The sequence below is a fragment of the Palaemon carinicauda genome, chromosome 7, assembly GCF_036898095.1.
Source record: "Palaemon carinicauda isolate YSFRI2023 chromosome 7, ASM3689809v2, whole genome shotgun sequence".
Lineage (NCBI taxonomy): Eukaryota > Metazoa > Arthropoda > Malacostraca > Decapoda > Palaemonidae > Palaemon > Palaemon carinicauda.
This window is the reverse complement of record NC_090731.1, coordinates 28,144,046-28,170,870: the sequence shown is the minus strand read 5'-3', so window position 1 is coordinate 28,170,870 and position 26,825 is coordinate 28,144,046. Positions and strand designations below refer to the sequence as shown.

Genomic DNA, 26,825 nt, shown 5'->3' with positions numbered 1-26,825 from the left:
GTGTTGACTTGTTTTGACGCTGTGCGTCAACCTCCGCATTCTAGAGTTGTTTTGACTGCTCAGTCTAGGCAGTCAAAGCAGTCTCGAGTGGACGCTGTGCGTCCTCACGCACCTGTTGTGGTTGACAGTTCAGTTGTTGACAGTTCACAGACTGTCAAGCAGTTACATGACGTTGCGTTCTGGTCCGCTACTAATGCACCAGTGAGTGTGGACTCTGCTTGTAAAGCATTGCCACCACGGTAGGTCTCTCCCTTGCTTGAGACTCAGCTTTTATCGGACAAGGTTCCTGTAGATGAGGAAGTTGCTGTTCCCCCTCCTACTGATATTCCCTTGAGGACTCTGTCAGATGGAGAGGAGCCTAAAGCTGCTTAGCCTCCTATGGACTTTAATTAAATCATGATGATTTTTTTAAGGATCTTTGTCCGGATCTTTTTGTAACTGCTGCTCCTCGTTCGCCTAAACGTCAGAGCTTACACTAGGCCTAGCTACTTCGAAGCCGTTGTTTTTAAGCTAGTGCTCTCTCGCTCTCCTAGAGAGCTTTACGTTGGCTAGGCGACTGGTCTTTCACCAGGAGGAGTTTGGGGGATACAGCCTTTGCTTTCTTTTCTTTTAAACTGGTTTATAGAGCGAGAGTCTGATATGACACGAGAGAAGTTCTCGGCTTGGGAGTTCATGCCTCTGCCCAGATAGACTTCTCAATTCTCGTAGACTCTCCCTGGCGCCTGGCCAGGAGACGCTCCAAGTTGTTTACAGGTCAACTTCACAGCTGTTTTCGAGCCTTTGAAGTTTTGCTGTACAATTATGTCACGCATAACAAGGCTTTCAGGGATGGTAAACGGTACCGCCTCAGTCGCTAACCCCGTCTGTTGCCACACCTGCTCCCGTAGACCCTAAATGGGCTTTGCTGCAAGACATGCAGTCCAAGCTTGCGTCCTTGATAGAGGACTTTAATGCGGAGAAGGTTGCTACCGAACCTTCTGGCCAACAACCTTCCAACCGGTCGGTTGTGCGCCCTGTTGACGCTGAGGTAACCTACTCGCATCTGCCAGTTGAGGTGGTTCCTCCACCGATGCGACCCAGTGTGGGTTGCCAGCCGCACGTTGACGTTAAGCGACGCTCGGAGGTGGTTGTTGACGTTCAGGACGTTCAACAACCAGCAGAGGTGACTTGTTTTGACGCAGTGCGTCAACCTCAGCAACCCGGTAGGGTGTTGACTGCACAACCCAGACGGTCTAGACAGTCTCGGGTTGACGCTGTGCTTCCTCGCGCACCCATGGTTGTTGACAGTTCACAGACTGTGCAGCAGTTCCATGATATTGCGTCCGGCTCCGTCACGCATCCACCAGTGCGACCGGACTCAGCGAGCCAGACGTTGCCCACTCCGTTGCCGTTTCCTCATCAGTTTTCGGATGAGGAACCCTCTGATGAGGACGTTGCTGAACAACAAGACGATCAGCCCCCAGAATAGATCAAGCCCTGCTATCCACCCAGAAGATGCTGAAGAAGGAACGCTGCTCAGTCAGGCTGTGGATGAGTCTGGTAGGGACGCTGTCATCCGTGGAACAATTTGTGTCACTAGGAAGACTACACCTCCGTCCTCTTCAATACCATCTAGCTTTTCACTGGAAAAAGGACAAGACGATAGAAGCGGTCTCGATCCCGGTTTCCGAAAAGATAAAGGCTTGTCTGACTTGGTGGAAGGACAATATCAACCTAAGAGAGGGTCTTCCCCTGGCTGTTCAGACTCCCTACCACGTTCTCTTCTCGGACGCATCGGACGTGGGCTGGGGCGCGACACTAGACGGTCGGGAATGCTCAGGACTGTGGAACTCGAGTCAGAGGAGCATGCATTTCAACTGCAAGGAGCTGTTGGCAGTACATCTGGCCTTGAAAAGCTTCAAGTCTCTCCTTCGAGGCAAAGTGGTGGAAGTTAACTCGGACATCACCACGGCCTTGGCGTACATCTCCAAACAAGGAGGTACCCACTCACTGACGTTGTACGAGATCACAAGGGACCTGCTCATCTGGTCAAAAGGTCAAGACATCTCCCTAGTAACGAGGTTCATCCAAGGCAACTTGAACGTCATAGCAGATTGTCTCAGTCGGAAAGGGCAAGTAATTCCAACCGAATGGACCCTTCACAAGGATGTGTGCAAGAGACTTTGGGCCACTTGGGGTAAAACCATCCATAGATCTCTTCGCAACCTCGCTGACCAAGAGGCTTCCAATCTATTGCTCTCCAGTCCCGGACCCAGCAGCAATACATATAGATGCTTTCCTCCTAGATTGGTCACATCTGGATCTCTACGCATTCCCACCGTTCAAGATTGTCAACAAGGTACTGCAGAAGTTCGCCTCTCACGAAGGGACAAGGTTGACGTTAGTTGCTTCCCTCTGGCCCGCGAGAGAATGGTTCACCGAGATACTTCGATGGTTAGAAGACGTTCCCAGTAGTCTTCCTCTAAGGGTAGACCTTCTACGTCAGCCACACGTAAAGAAGGTACTCCAAAGCCTCCACGCTCTTCGTCTGACTGCCTTCAGACTATCGAAAGACTCTCGAGAGCTAGAGGCTTTTCGAAGGAAGCAGCCAGTGCGATTGCTAGAGCAAGGAGAGCTTCTTCCATTAGAGTCTACCAATCGAAGTGGGAAGTCTTCCGAGTCTGGTGCAAGTCAGTTTCTGTATCCTCGACCAGTACCTCTGTAGCTCAAATAGCTGTTTTTCTCTTATACCTGAGAAAAGGACGATCCCTTTCAGCTCCCACTATCAAGGGCTACAGAAGCATGTTGGCATCGGTCTTCCGGCATAAAGGCTTAGATCTTTCCAAACATAAAGATCTGCAAGACCTCCTTAAGTCTTTTGAGACCACCAAGGAGCGTCGTTTGGCTACCCCTGGATGGAATTTAGACGTGGTACTAAGATTCTTCATATCAGACAGGTTGGAGCCGTTACAATCAGCCTCCCTGAAAGATCTCACTCTTAAGACTCTTTTCCTGGTATGCTTAGCCTCGGCTAAAAGAGTCAGTGAGATTCATGCCTTCAGCAAGAACATAGGATTTTCGTCAGAAAAAGCCACTTGTTCGCTACAACTTGGTTTTCTAGCCAAAAATGAGCTGCCTTCTCGGCCTTGGCCTAAATCTTTCGATATCCCCAGCTTATCGGAGATCGTAGGCAATGAACTAGAAAGAGTGTTATGCCCTGTTAGAGCTCTTAAGTTCTATTTAAAGCGTACTAAACCTTTACAAGGCCAATCTGAAGCTTTATGGTGTTCAGTTAAGAAACCATCCTTGCCTTTGTCAAAGAATGCTTGGTCAGACTTTATCAGATTGTTAATACGAGAAGCTCATTCACATCTGAGTGAGGAAGACCGAACTTTGCTTAAGGTGAAGACGCACGAAGTTAGAGCTGTAACAACTTCCGTGGCCTTTAAGCAAAATATATCTCTGCAAAGTATAATGGACGCAACCTATTGGAGAAGCAAGTCAGTGTTCGCGTCATTTTACTTGAAAGATGTCCAGTCTCTTTACAAGAGCTGCTACACACTGGGACCATTCGTAGCAGCAAGTGCAGTAGTGGGTGAGGGCTCAACCACTACAATTCTCTAATTCTATAACCTTTTTAATCTTTCTCTTGAAATGTTTTTATTGTTGTTTTTGGGTTGTCCGGAAGGCTAAGAAGCCTTTCGCATCCTGGTTGATTTGGCGGGTGGTCAAAGTCATTTCTTGAGAAGCGCCTAGATTAGGGGTTTTGATGAGGTCCTGTTGTATGGGTTGCAACCCTTGATACTTCAGATCCTAGGGGTCGATCAGCATCCTAAGAGGATCGCGAGGCTCCGTAAGGAAGACGTACTTAAAAAGGCAGAGTAATTGTTCAAGTCGACTTCCTTACCAGGTACCTATTTATTTTGTTTTTGTTATTTTGATAACTTCTAAAATGAAATAAAATTCTTAGCTCATAATAATGTAAACATATTTTGCTGGTCTCTACCCACCCCCCTGGGTGTGAATCAGCTATTATAATCACCGGCTAAGTTAAATATTGAAAAATGTTATTTTTATAATAAAATAAATTTTTGAATATACTTACCCGGTGATTATAAATTAAAGGACCCTCCCTTCCTCCCCAATAGAGACGCAGTGGGACGAGGAGAAAATTGAGTTCTTTGTTTACATTGAGTACTGGGTATCTGGACGACAGATGGCGCTGTTGGGCACACCCGCAACCTGTGTAGCGATCGCTGGCGAATTTTACCTTAGAGTTTTCTGTCGAGCAACAGAGTTGCAGCTATTATAATCACCGGGTAAGTATATTCAAAAATTTATTTTATTATAAAAATAACATTTCTCATGTGTTTCCAGTATAGGGAAAGAGAAGCAATTCGTTTATGTCTGAAGCATTTTCGACAGCACAATTATACAGAAGCTTTCGAATCGCTCGAAAAACGAACTCGAGTCACTTTAGAAGACCCAAGACTAACGAGATTACACGAATTACTAGTATGTCAAGGAGACTTTGATGGCTGTGAGCTGCTAATAGCTGAGGCTGCACGAGGTATGTTCATTGATATTTATGGAGGTTACTTTTGATGAATTATTTTGAATGATTTTAGTCTTAAAAATAGGAATTTTGGGATTTTAAATATTTAACTTAGCCGGTGAATATATAATAGCTGCAACTCTGTTGCTCGACAGACACATACATAAAAAACTCGCGAGCGATTGCTATGCAGGTTGCGGGTGTGCCCACCAGCGCCAACTGTCGGCCAGATACCACTCTCGGATGTAAACAAAACCTTCAATTTCTTCTCTGTCGACGTGTCGACAAGACGTATCAATACTCGCTGTAGAACCTGGAGTTTTCTCAACATATTTGGTGAAGTACTTCATTTTGGTTTGAGCTTTCGCAATGCAGGTGTTTTATCTTCATCTTAAATCTTGAACTCGTTTTTGGATAGATTTAATTTTTGATGACAAAGAGAGTATGGACTTTCTTTGACTTTTAAATGGCCGACCCTTCCCTTAGACGGAAGTGTGTTTAGGCTTTTAGCAATTATCTTATCACGTTATAAATTAATTATAGATTTTCCTCTATATATTTTATATCTCACCGCCTTTATTAGACCTCTTCGATTAACTTTCCATTTATAAGAAACATGAAAATAAATTTTAATGATTTGTTTATATGCGACCTTTCCTGAGAGTAGGCGGTCCTAACTTGGAAACCGAAGTTAAACAACGTTGAGCCCTTTCAATCGTAAATAACTTTTAAAGAGCTAATGATTTAAAACTTTTTAAATGAATATTTTTTAATAGATATTTTATGAAAGATTTTCTTTGAATAGTCTTCGTACTGTTTCAAAGATGAACTAACGTTTAGTTTATTTATACTACGCAGTTTGCGCTCTATCGTTACGATAGAGAGAGAGAGTATCACGGTTTCACTTTGCAGAAAGAGTAAATCGATTCTGACGTTTTGTTCATTCTTCTTTCAAAGCTTAAATGTTTTAAATTCTATTTTAAAGGAACTTTTTAATTGAAAAACCTTTCAGTTTTTTTCATTTGGTCAAATAACATGTTTTTTTGACGAAAAGTAAGTGGGCTCTTCTCTTAGGTGCGAAATCAAGAGAGAGAGAGAGAGAGAGATAGAGACGGAGGGAGAGAGAGGAGAGAAAACGTTCCGTTCAAGCGGGTAACGTTGTTCTTGAGTTACTCTCGTCCCTAGTCTCTGTACGGGGAGAAAGGATAAAACGTTTTTAGTTTTTTATTCTCGTCCCCAGGCAATGTACGGTGAGAGATTGAAAACGTAGTTTTGAATGAACTAGTGTTTAGTCTCTTCCCCAGCCACTGAATTTTTTATCTTAAAAGATGTTTACTGTTTTTTGCTGGTATTAATGTGCTTGCATTATACGATTGATTTAGCAATTACTACCTTTTGATGAGGGTAGAATTGCGTGCTTCAGGTAGAAATCTGTAAAAGTTTCGATTTCAGTGAAATAAGTGCAAAACAGAAAATCGTAGTGATAAAGTGATATTGCGCAAAGTGTTATCAGTGTTGCGACCGAGGGTTCGTCTGTTCGTGCCTGTCGTTCGCCTAGTCCGGGACCTCTTGCAAGCTCCCAAGCCCAGGGGAGAAGTAATGTCGTACGACTTATGGGTTCGAGAGGCCTTGATCAGCGAACAGACGTTCCCTCTATGGTATCGGGTGTATCTTACCAAGATCACCCCTACCATAAGGCGAGAGAGACGATTTTCTCCTCGTCATCCGAAGGCTTTTCCCATAAGAAACCTGAAACAAGGTTTCGAGGCCCTTAAGCGAAAGTCAGTCCTTTCAGGACAGGTCCAGCGTCCTGGTTGTAGCCATTAGGACAGCTCTGACCCTATGCAGTCATCGGAAGACTGCTCGCCGCCTAACAAAAGCGTAACACAGACTCCGAGAGTCTTTTTGTTGGCAAGGTTTTGCGGTCACAGACGTTACCCTCGTCTCTTACCGCAACCATTTCCGTTGATCCTAAATGGGTTGTACGGCAAGACATGCAGAATAAGCTTGCCTCCCTTATGGAAGACTATTCTGCCGATAAGTCCGTTGAGCCTAGCCGTTTATCTCATCGAGATCCTGGCTTTCAGCCACCCTAACGTTCCTTTGTGCGTCCTGTTGACGTTGGCGTAGCTAAGTCACGTCAGTCAGGTTGTTTAGAACCACACTCGATGCGGTCTCGTGTGGATTTTCAGCCACATTTGGACGTTAGGCCACTTGCTGATGCTCCTGTTGACGTTCAGGACGTTCGCTAACAATCGGAGTTGACTTGTTTTGACGCTGAGCGTCAACCTCCGCATTCTAGAGTTGTTTTGACTGCTCAGTCTAGGCGGTCAAAGCAGTCTCGAGTGGACGCTGTGCGTCCTCAAGCACCTGTTGTTGTTGACAGTTCACAGACTGTCAAGCAGTTACATGACGTTGCGTCCTGGTCTCTCGCACCTGTTGTTGTTGACAGTTCACAGACTGTCAAGCAGTTACATGACGTTGCGTTCTGGTCCGCTACTAATGCACCAGTGCGTGTGGACTCTGCTTGTAAAGCATTGCCACCACGGTAGGTCTCTCCCTTGCTTGAGACTCAGCTATTATCGGACAAGGTTCCTTCAGATGAGGAAGTTGCTGTTCCCCCTCCTACTGGTATTCCCTTGAGGACTCTGTCAGACGGAGAGGAGCCTAAAGCTGCTTAGCCCTCTATGGACTTTAAATAAATCATGCTGATTTTTAAGGATCTTTGTCCGGATCTTTTTGTAACTGCTGCTCCTCGTTCGCCTAAACGTCAGAGCTTACACTAGGCCTAGCTACTTCGAAGCCGTTGTTTTATAAGCTAGTGCTCTCTCGCTCTCCTAGAGAGCTTTACGTTTGCTAGGCGACTGGTTTATCACCAGGAGGAGTTTGGGGGATACAGCCTTTGCTTTCCCTTCTTTTAAACTGGCTTATAGAGCGAGGGTCTGATATGACACGAGAGAAGTTCTCGGCTTGGGAGTTCCTGCCTCTGCCCAGATAGACTTCTCAAACCTCATAGACTCTCCCTGGCGCCTGGCCATGAGACGCTCCAAGATTTTGCAGGTCAACTTCACAGCTGTTTTTGAGCCTTTGAAGTTTTGCTGTACAATTATGTCATGCATAAACAAGGCTTTCAGAGATGGCTCCAATGATCTGACAGCCACGTTCTCTGCAGGAACAAGTCCCTCAGGGATGGCTCCATGATTTGGCAGCCATGTTCACTGCAGGAGTACGTAAGAGGCAAGTGCGCTCAATGTGTTCATTGTCAAGACAAACTTCACGATGAAGTCTACCAGGCTGTCTTGACAGCATTTATGGAAGGCGACTGGATGGTCTCTCTCGACCTTCAGGAGGCATACTTCCACATTCCTATACACCCGGATTCCCAACCGTTTCTGAGGTTTGTTTACAGGAATGTGGGGTACCAGTTTCGAGCTATCGGGGATCCGAGCCTCCCTGTACTTGGACGACTGGCTTCTTAGAGCATCGTCCAGCCTTCGCTGTCTGCAGGATCTACATTGGACGTTGAGTCTGGCCAGGGAGTTGGGACTTGTGGTCAACCTAAAAGTCCCAACTGATCCCATCCCAGATTTATTCTATTTTTGGGGATGGAGATTCGCAGTCAAGCCCTGCTCGAAGTCCAACTAATGCTGAAAAGAAAACGTTTATTCAGTCAGGAGTTGGAACAGTCTCGTAGGGACTCTCTCATCCCTGGAGCAGTTTGTCTCACTAGGGAGACTACCCCTTCTGCCTCTACGGTTCCATCTAGCCTCTCACTGGAACTAGGACAAGACATTAGAGACGGTATCATTCCCAGTCTCCGAACCAATACAGGCATGCCTGAAATGGTGGGACAGCAATATCAGTCTGAGAGAGGGACTTTCCCTAGCAGTCAAGAACCCAAACCACGTGTTGTCCTCAGACGCGTCGGGTTTGGGTTGGGTGCGACCCTGGACGGTCGGGAATGCGCGGGTCTGTGGACCTCAAGTCAGAAGAGCATGCACATCAACGGCAAGGAGCTATTAGCAGTCCACTTGGCCTTGATGATATTAGGAAGCGTCTTCGAAACTAAGTGGTAGAGGTCAACTCAGACAACACCACAACTTTGGCGTACATCTCCAAGCGAGGAGGCACACACTCCTTCACGCTGCTCGAGATCGCAAGGGACCTTCTCTTATGGTCTAGAATTCGAGGCATCTCCCTGTTGACAAAGATTCATCCAGGGGGACTTGAACGTCTTGGCAGACTGTCTCAGTCGGAGGGGTCAGGTGATACCCACGGTATGGACCCTCCACAAGGACGTGGGCAAGAGTCTTTGGGCTTCTTGGGGTCAACCAACCATAGACCTCTTTGCCTCCTCGTTGACCAAAAGGTTACCAATCTTTTGCTCTCCAGTCCTAGATACAGAAGCAATCTACATAGACGCGTTTCTACTGGATTGGTCTTTTATGGACTTATATGCATTCCCACCATTCAAGATAGTCAACAAGGTACTGCAGAAGTTCGCCTCTCACGAAGGGACAAGGTTGACGTTGGTTGCTACCCTCTGGCCCGCGAGAGAGTGGTTCACTGAGGTACTTCAATGGCTGGTAGACTTTCCAAGAAGTCTTCCTCTAAGGGTAGATCTGTTACGTCAGCCCCACGTAAAGAATGTCCATCAAAGCCTCCCCGCTCTTCGTCTGACTTCCTTCACACTATCGAAAGACTCTCAAGAGCTAGAGGTTTTTTCGAAGGAGGCAGTCAGTGCGATTGCAAGAGCTAGGAGAGCTTCTACCATTAGAGTATACCAGTCGAAGTGGGAAGTCTTTCGAGACTGGTGCAAGTCAGCATCTGTGTCCTCGTCCAGTACCTCTGTAGCCCAAATCGCAGATTTTCTTTTACATCTGAGAAAGGTTCGCTCCCTTTCAGCTCCCACGATTAAGGGCTACAGGAGCATGTTGGCTTCGGTCTTTCGACATAGAGGCTTAGATCTTTCCAACAATAAAGATCTCCAAGATCTCCTTAAGTCTTTCGAGACCTCTAAGGAACGTCGTTTGGCAACTCCTGGATGGAACTTAGACGTGGTCCTAAGGTTCCTGATGTCAGACAGGTTTGAGCCATTACATTCAGCCTCCCTGAAGGATCTCACCCTCAAGACACTTTTCCTAGTGTGCTTGGCTTCGGCTAAAAGGGTCAGTGAACTTCATGCCTTCAGTAAGAACATCGGCTTTTCTACAGAAAAAAGCCACTTGTTCACTTCAACTTGGTTTCCTGGCCAAAAATGAACTGCCTTCTCGTCCTTGGCCTAAATCTTTTGATATTCCTTGCTTATCAGAGATCGTAGGCAACGAACTGGAAATAGTATTATGTCCTGTTAGAGCTCTTAAGTTCGATTTAGCTCGTACTAAGTCATTACGAGGGAAATCTGAGGCATTATGGTGCTCAGTTAAGAAACCTTCATTGCCTATGTCAAAGAATTCTTTGTCATATTTTATCAGATTTTTTTAATACGAGAAGCTCATTCTCACTTGAATGAGAAAGACCGATGTTTGCTTAGGGTTAAGACGCACGAAGTTAGAGATATAGCAACCTCCGTGGCCTTCAAGCAAAATAAATCTCTGCAAAGTATTATGGACGCGACTTTTTGGAGAAACAAGTCAGTGTTCGCGTCATTTTACTTAAAAGATGTCCAGACTCTTTACGAGGACTGCTACACACTGGGTCCATTCGTTGCAGCGAGTGCAGTAGTGGGTGAGGGTTCTACCACTACACTTCCCTAATTCCAATATCCTTTTAATCTGTCTCTTGAAATGTTTTTAATATTGTTTTATGGGTTGTTCGGAAGGCTAAGAAGCCTTTCGCATCCTGATTGATTTGGCGGGTGGTCAAAGTCATTTCTTGAGAGCGCCCAGATTAGGGGTTTGATGAGGTCCTGTTGTATGGGTTGCAACCCTTGATACTTCAGCTCCTGGGAGTCTGTCAGCATCCTAAGAGGATCGCTGGGCTCCGTGAGGAAGACAGACTTACAAGGCAGAGTAATCGTCTAAGTCAACTTCCTCACCAGGTACCTATTTATTTTGGTTTTGTTATATTGATAACTGCCAAAATGAAAAAACTCTTAGCTTATACGCTGTAAACATAATTAACTCTGGTCTCTACCCACCTCCTTGGGTGTGAATCAGCTATTATATATTCACCGGCTAAGTTAAATATTTAAAAATGATATTTTAATTATAAAATAAATTTTTGAATATACTTACCCGGTGAACATATAAATTAAACGACCCTCCCTTCCTCCCCAATAGAGACGCAGTGGGATGAGAAGAAATTGAAGGTTTTGTTTACATCCGAGAGTGGTATCTGGCCGACAGTTGGCGCTGGTGGGCACACCCGCAACCTGCATAGCGATCGCTCGCGAGTTTTTTATGTATGTGTCTGTCGAGCAACAGAGTTGCAGCTATTATATATTCACCGGGTAAGTATATTCAAAAATTTATTTTATAATTAAAATATCATTTTATCCCAATAAGGTACATTACAGAGTAGTCTTTCTGAAATGTAAATGAATAATTGTTTCTAGGAATTTTTGTCCTGTGTTTGCCATATCTTTGTTCACTTCCATTCTCTGTTGTATTTTTATGCAAAATATCATTACTTTTCATCTTATATACACATGACATGTGGTTTGGCCTAGAAAAAAAGCTTTTTGTAAATGGAGATGATGCTACTCTCTTTGCCTCAATTCCATCTCCTGAATGTAGATCTGGATGGCTGAATCCCTTAATAGAGATCTAGCTAAAATTAGTGCATGGTGCAAATTATGGGGTATGAATTTGAATCCTAACAAAACTCAAAGTATGATTGTAAGTAGGTCAAGGACAGTGGCTCCTCATCATCTGGATCTCAGCATTAATAGTGTTTCTTTAACTTTGTATAACTCTCTTAAAATTTTAGGTGTGATTCTCGACAGCAAATTTACTTTTAAAAAACACATTAGATTTGAGCCTTCTTTAATTACACAAAAATTTGGCTTATTAAGAAAGTGTTTTAAGATTTTTGGTGATCAATCTATTCTGAAGAAGTGTTTTAATTCTCTCATTCTACCTTGTTTCGAGTATTCTCCTCCTGTCTGGTCTTCAGCTGCTGATTCTCATCTTAATTATGATCAATTAAATTTCATATTCCAGATCTAGATATTAATCTTTGGCACCATTATTCAATTAGTTCATTATCCATGTTGCATAATTCTGACCATATTCTACATTCAGATCTTCCAGGACAGTTCCATCCTGTTCATAATACTAGGCATGCAGTTAATTCTAATAGTCAGGCCTTCTCCATCATGAGGCTCATTACTACACAGTATTCTAGAAGTTTTATTCCAGCTGTGACCAAGATATGGAATGATCCTAATCCGGTAGTTGAATCAGTAGAACTTCAAAAGTTCAAACTTGCAGCACATATTTTTATGTTGAACAGGCTGACATAAGTCTTTTTATAGTCTACAGTATATATGAATTATCTGTTTTAATGTTGTTAATGTTTTTTAAAATATTTTATTTTAATATTGCATTACTTCTTATATTGTTTATTTCCTTGTTTCTTTTCCTTATTGGGCTATTTTCCTCGTTGGAGCCCTTGGGCTTATAGCATCTTGCTTTTCCAGCTAGCGTTGTAGTTTGGCCAATAATAATGATAATAATAGTAATAATAATAATAATGATAATGTTGTTATTTTCATTTGTTCCTACACTAGATAACAACCCTCATTCTTTACTATAGGAGATATTCTAGCGCGAGCTGGAAAATACGGCAGAAAACCTTAACAAGGTCGTTAACAACCGGGCCGGTAGTTATTCACCTGTTAGGGGTGGGGGACTGCCGGTCAGTAGATACTGAATACCTTCAATCGAATTCTAGCCGTCGCAGTGGTAACACCGCTGCTCCTGCTTTTGTTTGACTGACAGACTAGCCTTTCTTTAGTGTGTTTTTGATTAACTTCTTCTTTTTCGTTTTCTTTATTAGATGTGATGTCCTCTATTATGAGAAAGTGTCCCGGGGTTCCCCCGAAATCTTGTGGCACATTCATGTCACCACCGGAGGTGGATCCTCATTCCCTATACCCTTCGTGCAGAGGTCATAGGTGTTCTGAAGGCTCCCCCTGCCAAGTATGTAGAGAATGGTCGCCCTCTCAGTGGGAAAAGTTCGTGAAGAGAAAGAAGAAGAAATTCTAGAAGGATTCGTTACCTCCAGGTTCGCCGTCTAAAGGTAACGAGTCTCGGGCCTCTTCATCGGCCTCTCGATCTCTCCCCTCAGATTCTTCCTTGCCTCCATCCTCCGAGGGGAAGTCAAGGAAGAGCGGCACCATTGACTTAACCCCCATTCCCCCTGGTCAGGCGGATCACGTTGCCCCTCCCAGTGGGACAATTTCTTCCGCCATCGGGAATGACTCTATTACCGCTTCCATTCCAGATCACGTACGAGCGGTATGGCCTGCCCTTGGACTTCCTGGTTCTCCTTCGGAGGAAGTGTGGAACCAGTTCCTCGCGGGCACAGTTTTACCTCAGGTCCCTTCTGTTTTGGAACCTTCGGGAGTTCCGGACCTCGCCTTCATCCCGTCATCTCAGTCGGCAGCTGCAGATATAGTAACTTCAGCGCCCGCGGCGCCTACTTCGCCCCTCGCTTAAGCTTCTACGAAACCACAACGTCGCAAGCGCAATCATCGGAATACCTCCCCCTCCCCCTCCTCCTGCTCCTCATCGTCTTCGTCCTCCTTGGAGGCTAGGAGGGAGAGAGAGAAGAGGAAAAGGAGAGCTGGCTCTCCTTCGCCCAGACGTTCTCGTAGGAGAGAGAGACGACATAGGAAGAGACATCATCGTTCTCGCTCTTCCTCGCCTTCTATCTCTTCACAAAATGTTTCGCCGAGAGACTATAAGCGCTCTCGTTGTAAACGTAAGAAGAGCGCATCTTCGCGTCATCGTTCTGACTCGCGATCGTCTTCCTCTCACGAGGGATCATCTAGGCGCTTTAAGAAAAAGAGCGCTACAATACGTTCTCGCTCTTCGTCACAAGAGAGTTCTCCTAAGCGTAATAAGCGCTCCCGTTGGAGCGATTTTTCATCTAATCGCGCCCGGAGCGCGGACAAGGGAAGAGCGCACTCTGAGCGCGATCCTTCTCCTTCACATATTAACTTGAGGAGCTCAGATCGCTCTGGGAAGGGAGAAAGAGCACTTCTCCTCGCCGTCGCTTCGTACCAACAGAGAGAGAGCGCTCCCGTCCTTCAACCTCCCGATCGCGCAAGTCTACGGACATATCTGCATGGGGTCATTCACCTCGGCCTCGTGTTTCAGACAGAGCAGCTCCGGTTCCCGTGCTCCCTAACGAGCTATGGAATACGAGCCTCACGAGAACCTCGGAAGAAGACGCAGAGGTTCAACCCTTCTTCTCCTCGGTTGAGAAGAGAGGGAAAAGGCCAGACCGCCGATCAATGCAACCTCTTACTGAGATAGTACCGATAATTCGGTCGCCTACGCCTAGACCATCGACATCCAGGCAAGATCAGGCGAGCGGCGCCATTAGCCAGTGCTCAGCCTTCCCTTGGAATAACGGCAAAGGAATATCCTACTTTGCCGTTACCTCCAGACACTCGGGCTTCTATCGCTCTTCCTCGTGAGGAATTAGCGCGACCGGAAGATTCCTCGGAAGAACAACCATCAAAGGACTTAGAGTCCTCCTATCTGAGGGCTCTAAGAACTATGTGCAGTATCTCGGCCTCAGTGATCTACATCTGTCGCCTCGACATACCGACGCTCCAACCCTTCTCCTCTGACCCTGGATCCCCTCACAGCAAGGCTCACACCTGGCTGCTCGTCAGAGAGACTCTCTTCTCTCCCAGTCTCCTTTCTGGAGGCATTATCCTGGTTTGACACGTGGTCAGGCACAGTTGGCTACCTAGCGAGTCACGAAGACCTTTCAAACCAAAGCTCCATACAGTCCTTGCAGGAAGTCCTAGCTGCTGGGGCTAAGACAATGGACTTCCTAACTGCTACAACTGCAACCATGTGGGGCAACTGGATTCTCAAAAGGAGGGAATCAGTAGTTTCCAGACTTCAAAGGAGCATCGGGAAGACCGAGAAGTCAGATTTGAGAAACTCGGATCTTCTGCAACCTTTCCTCTTTTCTGAACAGGCAGTTTCTTCTGCCTTAGATACTTGGAGGGAAGAGACGCAGGACACCGCGATGCAAAAGGCTGCTTCCCTTCGCACAATGCAACAGCAGCCAACTCCACAACCCAAAACCACAATCGCAACTCCACTCCCAGCCAAGAGCCTCAGACGCCCCTCTTTTATAGCCAAACCTATGGGCAAAGGGAAGTCGGCTCCTCCTAAGGCTAAAGGCAGAAATAGGGTCACGGCTCCCCCCTCACAGTGCGTAGGGGGGTGTCTGCTGGGGAGTTGGAGGAGGTGGAAGGCTATGGGGGCCATGCAATGGACCATCAAGGTGCTTCGTTGGGGGTACTGCATCCTCTTCATAGGCTCTCCTCCTCCTCTAATTCCTCCCCCGATCTCGTCCTCTCAGGTCCCTCGGGATCCCGGGAAACAGCAAGCCCTAGCTCGGGAGATCCAGAGCATGCTTCTAAAAGGCGCCATTCAAGAGGTCTCCATCACCTTCCCGGGGTTTTTCAGTCACCTCCTTTTGGTAGAGAAAGCCTTGGGAGGTTGGAGACCAGTAATCGATCTCTCTACCTTGAATCAGTTTGTGAAGCAAACTCCATTCAAAATGGAGACAGCAGCCTCCCGTGACCCAAGCTGTGCGTCCAGGAGACTCTATGGCATCTGTGGACTTGAAAGATGCATATTTCCCAGTGCCGATCCATCGCGCTTATCGGAAATTCCTGCGCTTTCTGGTTCAAGGTCGAATCTTCGAGTTCAAAGTCCTATGCTTCGGCCTCTCGACCGCCCCACAGGTCTTTACGAAGGTCTTCAAACTCGTATCGTCGTGGGCTCACAAGCACGGAATACGTCTGCTAAGATACCTAGACGATTGGCTACTCCTGGCCTCGTCCAGGGAGCTAGCTCTGGATCACCTAAGAAGACTTCTAGACCTTTGCAAGGACCTGGGGATCCTTGTAAACGCAGAGAAGTCTTGCTTGATTCCAACTCAAGTCTTAAACTATCTGGGTATGTCCATCAACACCCAGGTAGGGAGGGTGTTCCCTTCGGAAGACAGACTTCGGAGACTGGAACAATCCATTGCCCAACTCTTGTCTCCACTGCCGCCTATAGCCAAATCGTGGCAGAGTCTTCTAGGTCATCTTTCCTCCCTGGAAAAACTAGTTCCAGGCAGAAAATCAAGAATGAGAAGTCTCCAGTGGCATGTGAAGACCCATTGGTCTCAAAAGATCGATTCCCCATTCTTGTCAGTGGAGGTTCCAGCTCTGGTGATACAAGATCTTCATTGGTGGTCAACCAGAGAGAATACCCAAAAGGGCATTCCCCTCCAAAGCCCCAGTCCGAAGTTAAAACTCTTTTCGGACACATAGCTACGTGGCTGGGGTTCCCACCTAGGCCCAAAATTAGCATCAGGAGTTTGGTCTCCGATAGAACAAACTCTCCATATAAATCACCTGGAATTATTAGCAGCCCGGAAAGCCCTAAAATACTTTGTGAAAGATCTACAAGGACGAGAAGTGGTGCTGATGAGCGACAACTCCACAGCCGTCTCGTAAATCAACAAACAAGGGGGTACTCTGGTAAGAGACCTCTGTCTGCTAGCGGTCCAGATTTGCCAGTGGGCGGAAGGTCACAACATTTCTCTCACAGCCAGGTTTATTCCGGGCAGGAGGAACATCGTGGCGGATCAACTGAGCAGGCATCACCAAGTGTTGAGTGGCGAATGGTCTTTGGATCCTCGAGTAGCGAAGACAGCAATAGCTTTGTGGAGTTTCCCCACAATAGACCTGTTCGCCACTTCTCTGAATGTGAAACTTCCCCGCTACGGGGCCCCAGTTCCAGGCCATCAGGTAGCGATCCAGGACACCCTTCAATGTTCTTGGGACAACCTGGACGCATATGCTTTTCCACCCTTTTGCCTGCTCAGAAGGGTAATCAACAAACTCAGGACTTCACGGAACTGCAAGCTAACTCTAATAGCGCCGGCATGACCAAGCAGAGAGTGGTACGCAGACCTTCTTTCCCTGCTGGTTCAGGTTCCAAGGTATCTTCCATCAGAACCCCTTCTGCTGACGTAGCCACACAGTGGTGTCCCCCACGGGAGAATCCCTTTCCTGAAGCTTCACACCTGGAGGCTATCCAGTCCCTTCTCAGAAGCAGAGGCTTTTCAGGGAGGGTGGCTGAGCACATGTCCAGGCACCTGCGCCAATCTTCCACAAACCTCTACCAAGCAAGATGGAGAGTGCTTGCTGCTTGGTGTAGAGGGCCATGCATGTCTCCACTCGATCCCTTTCTTCCTTTAGTGACAGACTTCCTTGTGTACCTCAGGGAGGAAAAACTCCTCTCAGTCTCGGCAATTAAAGGCTATCATTCAGCATTAAGCCTCATCTGTAGACTGATAGGGGTTGATCTTTCCACCTCAGAAGATATCTCCTTGTTGATTCGAGGTTTTGAGAGATCTTGCCCCCCAGTTGAGATTAGACTACCACCTTTGGACGTGTCCCTGGTCTTACGTTACTTAAAGGGACCACCCTATGAGCCCTTAAATACGACCTCTGACTACTTCCTAACCCTTAAGACCGTTTTCCTAGTAGCCCTGGCCTCAACAAAAAGGGTCAGTGAACTTCATGGTCTATCCTACGAAGTCACCCATTCTAGAAGATGGGGGAAGTCTCGCTCAACTTTGTGCCAGGCTTTGTGGCCAAAACTCAAAATCTTTCATCGGCCAATAAGAGGTTTAGAGAATTTCAATTTTCCAGCCTCAATAGGGTAACACAGGATACTGACTAATTGCTACTGTGCCCAGTCAGGGCGCTAAGGAAATACCTGAAGCGCACCAGACCTTTCAGACCACGCCTCCGTCATCTCTTCCTCAGTGGAAACAAGGTAAAGAAGAGAATCTCTTGCAACACCATCTCTTTCTGGCTCAAGAAAGTTATTGCGAGAGCCATTCACAGAGACCCAGAGGCAGCTCAACCCAAAGCCCATCAAGTTAGGGGAGTGGCTGCCTCACTGGCGTTTAAGAAAAATTTTTCAGTCTTCCAAGTCTTAAGAGCTGGAGTCTGGAAATGCCAATCTACATTCACCACTCACTATTTAACCGATGGGACACATAGGTCTCTAAACACCTTTCAGGGGACAGTAGCCATTTGTCGGGGATTCTGTGTTTTACTAGGTTTTTAGAAGGACATCCACCTATCTTCTGCACTTCCTTCTTCCTCCCATCTGGGTATCCTAGTCTGTAACCAGTTTCAGCTGGACTCGCCATTTGAAATAAGGTATGAAACTCATCTGACTCCTCTCACAGGGTATAAGTTATACTCGTAGTCACGAGGGTTCCCCTTTTCAAGGTCAGGGGAATCCTAAGTATGAAGGGTCCGAGTCGAATGTTCCCGACCCTCTCCATCCTGAAACATTTGTTTCCACGTAATTACAAACTTTCAGTCGTGCTAAGATTATGGGGATCTACAAAGAAAAGTTAACGGGAGATTTTTTCATCTAAAGAGTCTAGTCTGAGGACTATCTTCCCTAGGAATAGGGAACTCCTCGACCACCCTGACCTCAAGACTAAGTCTCCTATAGTAAAGAATGAGGGTTTGTATCTAGTGTAGGAACAAATGACAAACTTATAACAGAGTTTGTATTTTTCCTAACATACAAACCCGAATTCTTTACACAAAAATAGTCCTAGCTAGAATCCGATTGAAGGTATTCAGTAGCTACCAACCGGCAGTCCCCCACCCCTAACAGGTGGGTAACTACCGGCCCAGTCGTTAACGACCTTGTTAAGGTTTTCTGCCGTATTTTCCAGCTCGCGCTAAAATATCTCCTGTAGTAAAGAATTCGGGTTTGTATGTTAAGAAAAATACAAACTCTGTTATAAGTTTGTAATTTTTCCTACCCAATGTTTAATGTGGTACTGTATAATGTTTGAAAGTGCAGCTTTGGTTGATAAACTTAAAAATTTGGGGCCTATTAGTGGATTTGTATGACTAGTACCATATCTAAATAACTACTTCCAATATTAGTATGCATTGTTAGCAATGGACACTGGTTGTAAATGTTACCTCTATGTCAACATCTTGTTTTGCTGGCTGGAGAATTTTGCATTTTGTAAGGGTTTTGTATTCTGAAGTGTGATTTTCATTAAGTTTCTGTTGTTAGTATTTAAGGTATATCTTCTGAGTCAAGATTATGTTTAATCTTTAATAAGGCTTGTATATACTGTACATACAAGTCTCATTAAGGACTCACATGTCCTGGGCTTGAGTGATTCTTATAAGATTTCTATCGTTTGTAGAGGCAAAGATTATATAGTAAAGAATAGATGGTATGAGTGCAGGGATATCACAGATCAAACACATTTAGATTATGCTTTGTATAGAGTCAGATTGGAGCAAGATAAAGAAGGTGAAGAGAGTTAAAGTGATACTGTCTATTCACTGGTGGTAGCCTAGCTAGCGGCCAAATTTTGGTTAGTAATGCTCCTACTTGCTCAGATAGCATAGATAATTTACCTTTTAGTTTTCATGATGTGAATCCTGTTCATTCTAGTGCTTCCGTTTCTTCCTTCCCTTCACAAATATCTCTAACTTGTTCTTTTCTAACATAATTTACTGGTCCTTCTCATTTAATTTAGAGGTTTTAAAAACCCTATTAGAGTGGAAATTTTAAGTTTTGCCTGGAACTTAGGTTACAAAAAATGTTGTAAAATTTTGTTTCATAAGGTATTGTTAGGTACTCCAAAACTGTGAGGTAGACCTACCTCAAACCTTGCCTAAAGTAGGAGAGAGGCTAATAGAACAGCATAACACTTTATTCATTGAGCGTGCTGTATTGAGCTTGATTAATGATTAGCTAAGCAAAAATGAGACTCATTATGATCACGCATTCGAAGAAGGTTTTGAATATTTTGAGTCGAGAAATATGTTAGTTTTATAGTAATATATACTCTAAAGGTTAGGCTTGCAAGAGTGCTTAGTGTCTTCTCTTATTTAGATATTGGGACCTTAGTACACTTTGGTCATGATGCCACTATCTTACCTTTCCTTTAAGTGTGGGTTTAAGAAATGAACTTTTGGAACATTTTATTGAAACACTCGTAGATTTTAGTTGAAAATTAATTACTGTACGTTATTTCAATACAGTACTTGCCAAAGTTCGTTAATGTAACCTGCCTTCTCCCTACACAGTTTGGTAGAACTCTTTTAGTGAGGTACACAATAGACTTCTTAGGGAGAATGACAGACTAGAATCAGGGAAGCCATGCACTCTGCCAGGATAGAACTTGGGTAGATGGTAGCTTGCATAGCTTAGGGCTGTTGCACAAGGGAATGTATCTTACCGATAGGAAAAACTTAGATTGTAGGGACAAGATTTATTTCTTCCAGAGGAGGAACGGTAGTGAACTTTGGAAAGTATTGAAATAATTATTCTCATTTAATAATTAGGTTTTTTGTGCTTTGATATTATTATCCATGTGATCATTTGAAAATTTCCTGTGTGGTATTATTTCAGAGGGCTTATTCCAGCAGTACATTAGTCAACAAGAATATAAACCACAATGGACTCCCATTATTCCTACACCTTTAGGTTCAGTGAGTGGTCACCAGCGACCTGGCATGAGAGGGGGCCATCAGATGTGCATCGACACAAATACTCAGGTGAAAATACTAATACTGTACTTATAACTAATGTATTTTTTTAAATGCTTTAAAATATTTCCCCATACTTTTTCATAACAAACAGTTTTATTTGAAGACCATATTTTGGAATGATTTCCTCACAGAATAGATATAAGATGACTATTCTAATACTTTATTCCCTATGTGAGATTGAAGTGACCATAGATGAAGTTTACGTGTAATAAGACTGTTCATTGATATAACTGAAACATTTGCACATTTATAATACATTTTTTAAGATTTAGATGTAAAGACAATAATTCTCCAATTGTCCAGTTTTCAGAATAGGACTTATTGTTACATTTTTTTTATCTACAGACAATCTATCTCTTCGGTGGATGGGATGGAATGCAAGATCTGAGTGACCTCTGGTCATATCACATCCCATCTCAAGAATGGACGTGCATATCTAGAAATACTCATGCTGAGGTTGGTGTCTTAAAATTTTCTTTGTGTCATTGTCAGTTTAATTTACTTTGAAAAGGTAATTGAGTGTCTCAAATCATCTGTGTTTTGGTTTTGATTTCACTCTTCTTTTATAAGGTAATTTGAATTGACTAGATAGTCTTGATTATTTATCACTATTATCATTAGTGTAACCTACACTGATTATACCTCCCCTTTTTATCTAAAGAACTAGAACCTTGATGCTGTTCTATGTTGCCCTTTTCAGTCATTGATGGGATTGCTGAAATATTTCATGATTCATATTGAGTTCTAAAATTTTAAATGGGTAATGTTTTTATCAGCCATTGTCATTGCTGGAAAATCTCATTCTGGAAAGTTAAAGATTATTTTCATCAAAATGACAATAAAAAGTACATTACAGTATGAACAGCAGCCAGTAACATGCATGCTTAATATTCTTATCGAATATACGATAATGCAGTATTATGTACAAAGTGTGGTGAGGATTATGTGCTATACCATTATATTCCCTACTGGCTATTGCCTAGTTTACATCTCAAAATGCTGAATTTATTCTTTTGCTCTTCACTATTCAAGATTTTTCAGCTTTATTGTAATCATATGGGACCTTGAACGGTATATGTTATTGGATGTAAAGTGGCCAGACTTGAAGTGGTACAAAAATCTAGTAAGTTCAGGCTAAACATTAATGGGTTTGTATCTCTGAAACAAAATCACTAAGATTAGATAATATTAGTTTTACAAAAAAGTCTCTGAAAAATATTTATAGTAATTGTTTATTCCTCAGGGTGGCCCAACTGCACGTTCTTGTCACAAAATGTGTTTAGATCCAGAGAGGCGCCAAATATTTACCCTTGGGAGATACCTAGATTCAGCTCTTCGAGTTTCAGAAAATCTTAAAGTAAGAGGAATGATTTATGATGTTTATAGGATTTAGAATTATGAGCATAGTTTTTAAACTTGAATAATTATCAAAACTTTTGTGTAAAACATGAAGATATATGTAATTTGCTTCAAGCTAAAGGAAAGGTCACAAAAAATATTACTATTTTTTTTTCTAGAGTGATTTTTATATGTATGACATGGAGAATAACAAGTGGACGCTAGTTACTGAAGATACTGCATCTATGGGTGGACCAAGGCTCATATTTGACCATCAGATGGTCATGGATGTAGAGAGTCGCATTATTTATGTGTTTGGAGGGCGTGTTTTAACTCCCTCTCGTTGGGAAGGTTGTGTTGGAGGGTAAGTAGAATTTTACTGATCCTGTGATTATTCTTCTTTTTAATGTGAAATACAATTCAGTTGGAGTCTTGGCAAATCAAATTTTAATGCATGTCTTATAATATATGCTTAATTTTCATGTCTTATAACATGCTTAAATTTTATAAGACTGCTAATGATAACCTTTGGGTTATTTATTTTTTTTTTATAAAAATCATTGTCCTTTACTTCCACAAGCTTGTTTGAATTTTCAACTGCATTTTTACATTTGCAAAAATTAATGATGCTACTATACAGTGTGGCTAGAGAATCTTCCTTTATCAAGGTTATCAACAGAATATCTCTCATCTATTTTCTTTTTTCAATTGTGACACAATTTTCATGACCGTCATAAAACTTCTGTGATTCTGTTGGATCCAAATAACACTTCCAATTTTGGTTAATGCCTTTTATCAATTTGGTCATTACTATGTAATATTATATAGTTATGTTAAAATATTCATAACAACTAGAAATAAGTACCTACATAACCTTAGTTGAACTATAGATAAAAAACTAACATAACATCAATAAAAAGTAGTGTGTGAAAGACGCTTCCTTATGAAGCCATGAATCATTAAAAGTAATCTAATTACCTTGAAATTTCAAAATTGCAATACTATGCATTTGAAGGATAAACAAACTATACATTGACTGAATGCTTGCCATTTAGGTAACCATTGCTTTATAAAAAGAAAAATTTTCTAGAATACTGTATATACAGTTTGGTATTCGGTCAAATGACAACCTCATTATATTATTGGTTCAAAGGGGATATGGTCCTAGTCTTTCAAAAAGGATTCAGAATTGAGCTTAAAAGAGCAACTCTTCTATTCCAGAACACTTTTTGCATTAAATGTACTCATACTTATGCATTTAAAAAGAAACAATTCAGAGAAAATTAACAAAGTACTGTAATGAAATATCAATGAAAAGAAAATGGACAAACAGAAGAAACGATAGTATAACCACTGAGGTTCCACCACTGTCTTAGAGGGACTTGCTATTATTGGCAATTATGAATTTTCAATATTTAACTTAGCCGGTGATTATAATAGCTGCAGCTCTGCTGCTCGACAGAAAACTCTACGGAAAAAATCCGCCAGCGATCGCTATGCAGGTAGGGGGTGTACTTCAACAGCGCCATCTGTCGTCCAAGTACCCAGTACTCATTGTAAACAAAGAACTCTATTTTCTCTCTGTCGTGCTACCGGCAAGACCTACTAATTCGCTGTTGCTAACTGGATTTGTTTTCACAACTATTTGGTGAAGTACACTTTTCTAGTTTTGAGCTTTCGCTGTGCAGGCTTTCTCTTCAATAAATCCTTGCATTCTTTTTTTGATATCGGATTATTTGTTGATGACTTTGGATAGTTTTTGAATTCCCCTTTGACCAATTCAAAATGGCTGACCCTTCTCAAGTCCCAAAATTCAGGAAGTGTAATGCTAGGGACTGTTCAAGGCGTCTTCCGAAGGCCTCTATCGATCCTCACACCGTTTGTTCCAATTGTCGGAATAAAACCTGTCAATTGGAAGATCGATGTGAGGAATGCGTTGGGCTTTCGGAATTCGATTTTATCGAATTCCAAAAATATACACGTAGGCTAGAGAGAGATAGAGTCAGGAGAAGTTCATCTCGTTCTGTTGATTTTTCCTCTCCTCATGCCCCACAACCTATTCCTTCCCCTGTAGTGGTTGCTCCTAATCCCCCTTCTGGCACTCAGGAACCTTCGATGGCTGATATGATGCGTGCCATCCAAGCTCTGGGTGAGAGAGTTGAGTCCCTGGCTAGTGACCGTAACCAGCTCATGGCGGACGTCAAGGAGCTGAAGTGTAAAAGTGCAGGGGGAAGTGATAAAGTGAGTGATAGTGTTGTGGATAGTGTTGCGCTTGAGGGTTCGTCTGTTCGTGCCTGTCGTCCTCCTAGTCCGGGACCTCTTGCAAGCTCCCAAGTCCAGGGGAGAAGCAATGTCGTACGACCAATGGGTTCGAGAGGCTTTAATCAGCGAACAGACGTTCCCTCCGTGGTTTCGGGCGTATCTAACCAAGATCGCCCCACCCACACAAAGACGAGAGAGCCCATTTATTCCTCGTCTGCGGAAGAGGTTTCTCGCAAGAAACCATGGACCAAGGTCTCACGACCGCTTAAGCGCAAGTCGGTCCCTTCCGCGCAAGTCCAACGGCCCAGTTGTAGCCACTGGGTCAGTTCGGACTCGCTGCAGTCTTCCGATGACTGCTCACCTCCTAAGAGAGGCAAAGCGGTACCGCCGCAGACAGTTACACCGTCTGTCGCCGCACCTGCTCCTGCAGACCCCAAGTGGTCTTTGCTGCAGAACATGCAGTCACAATTAACGTCTCTGATGCAGGACTTTCGTGCGGAGAAGGTTGCTGCTGCACCAGCCTCTTGCCTACAACCAACCACACACTCGGTTGTGCGTCCTGTGGACGCTGAGGCAACCTTCTTGCGCACTCCAGTTGAGAGAGTTCTGCCACCCATGCGTTCCAGTGTACCCTGCCAGCCGCATGTTGATGTTCAGCGACGCACGGAGCCTTCCGTTGACGTTCGCGAGACACAACAACAGTCAGAGTTGTTTTGTTTTGACGCGGTGCGTCAACCTCCGCAACCCAGGGTGGTTGCCACTGCTCACCCGCATCAGGCTAGACAGTCTGGAGTAGACGCTGTGCGTCCCCGCGCTGCTATGGTTGTTGCCAGCTCACAGACTGGGCAACAGTTCCATGACGTTGCGTCCGGTTCAGTCACGCGTGCACCCGTGCGACCGGACTCGGCTAACCAGCCGTTACCTACTCCATTGCCGCTTCCTCCTCAATACTCGGATGATGGACTTTCGGATGATGATGGTGCCGCTCACGTTAATGAACCACATTCGGATCTTGACGAGCCTAAGTCCACGCAACCCTCTTTGGACTTTAGAAAAGTTCTAGCTCTGTTCAAAGAGATGTTTCCGGACCAGTTTGTGTCTGTGGCTCCGCGCTCTCCTCCGTCAGAGTTTGTATTAGGTATGCCGTCATCCTCGCCTGCCTTTACTAGACTCGTCCTCGCACGCTCGTCCAAGAGAGCTTTACGAGTGATAGGAGAATGGATGCAGTCCAAAAAGAGTCTAGGGAAGACAGCCTTTATGTTTCCCCCTGCTAAACTCTCTTCTAAATCGAGCGTCTGGTATGCCACGGGAGAAGTTCTCGGCTTGGGAGTTCCTGCCTCTGCCCAGGGCGACTTCTCAAGTCTTGTAGACTCTCCCCGCAGGCTAGCCATGAGACGCTCGAAAATATGTTGGTCATCTTCGGACCTAGACCACCTTTTGAAAGGGTTATTTAGAGCCTTTGAGGTCTTCAACTTTTTAGACTGGTGTCTGGGAGCTTTAAGCAGGAAGATCTCTCCGACAGAGAAGGAAACTTCCTTGCTCATCATGTCCTGCATGGACAAGGCCATACGTGACGGGTCTAATGAGCTTGCTGCATCGTTCGTATCCGGAGTCCTCAAGAAGCGTGAGAACCTTTGCTCTTTCCTGTCAGCTGGAGTGACACCTTGTCAAAGATCCGAACTTCTGTTTGCTCCTCTTTCTAAGTGCCTCTTTCCAGAGGACTTGATTAAGGAGATTGCTGCTTCTTTGATACAGAAGGACACTCATGACCTGGTTGCGTCCTCTGCTCGCAAAGCCACCCCTTTGCCTACCTTGTCAGCTAGACCAAGGATGGACACTCCAGCGTCCCGATTTATTCCGGCCTTTCGTGGCAGAGCCTCCAGCAGAGGAGGTGCTCGTGCCGAAGGGAGACGTGGAAAGAAGAAAGGAACCAAGTCCTTTAAAGGCAGAGTCTGACTGCCAGCTTCTTCAGACAGCAGTGGGAGCCAGACTCAAGAACTTCTGGCAGACCTGGGAGAAGAGAGGCGCAGATGCACAATCTGTGAAGTTGCTCAGAGAGGGGTACAAGATCCCATTTGTACGAAAACCCCCTCTAGCAACGTCTCCCATCGATCTCTCTCCCAGGTACAGAGAGGAAGACAAGAGACGAGCATTGAAACAGGAGGTGTCTCTCTTACTAGAAAAGGGAGCGGTAGTCAAAGTCCTGGACCATCAAACCCAGGGCTTCTACAACCGTCTCTTCTTAGTGGCAAAGAAGACAGGAGGGTGGAGGCCGGTGCTAGACGTCAGTGCGCTGAATGTCTTTGTCACAAAGCAGACGTTCTCCATGGAGACCACAAAGTCCGTTCTAGCAGCGGTCAGAAGGGAAGACTGGATGGTCTCTTTAGACCTAAGGGACGCATACTTCCACGTCCCCATCCACCCAGACTCCCAACCTTTTCTGAGATTTGTTTACGAAAAGGTTGTCTACCAGTTTCAAGCCCTGTGCTTTGGCCTAAGCACAGCTCCTCTTGTGTTTACGAGGCTGATGAGGAATGTAGCCAAATTCCTTCATTTAGCGGACATCCGAGCCTCCCTCTATTTGGACGACTGGCTTCTAAGAGCTTCTTCCAGTCGTCGCTGTCTGAAGGATCTAAAGTGGACTCTAGATCTGACCAAGGAATTGGGTCTCCTTGTCAATATGGAAAAGTCTCAAGTGGTCCCATCCCAAACTATTGTGTATTTAGGGATGGAGATTCACAGTCTAGCTTTTCGGGCTTTTCCGTCGGCCCCCAGAACGAGCCAAGCCCAGTTATGCATCCAGAACATGCTGAAGAAGGAACGGTGTTCAGTCAGGCAGTGGATGAGTCTGATAGGGACACTATCATCCCTGGAACAGTTCGTATC

General features: G+C 44.5%; 1 protein-coding gene across 2 annotated transcripts in view; it reads left to right on the top strand.

Annotated features, from left to right (window-relative positions):
* The window catches only part of LOC137643907 (muskelin-like), a 163,285-nt gene that overhangs the window by 79,902 nt on the left and 56,558 nt on the right, over nt 1-26,825 (top strand). For both annotated transcript variants that reach the window (XM_068376658.1, XM_068376657.1), the window contains exons 6-10: nt 4,357-4,549; nt 20,200-20,345; nt 20,685-20,795; nt 21,583-21,696; nt 21,857-22,041. In XM_068376658.1, the coding sequence (XP_068232759.1) occupies nt 4,357-4,549; nt 20,200-20,345; nt 20,685-20,795; nt 21,583-21,696; nt 21,857-22,041 (749 nt within the window). The remainder of the gene's footprint in view (nt 1-4,356; nt 4,550-20,199; nt 20,346-20,684; nt 20,796-21,582; nt 21,697-21,856; nt 22,042-26,825) is intronic.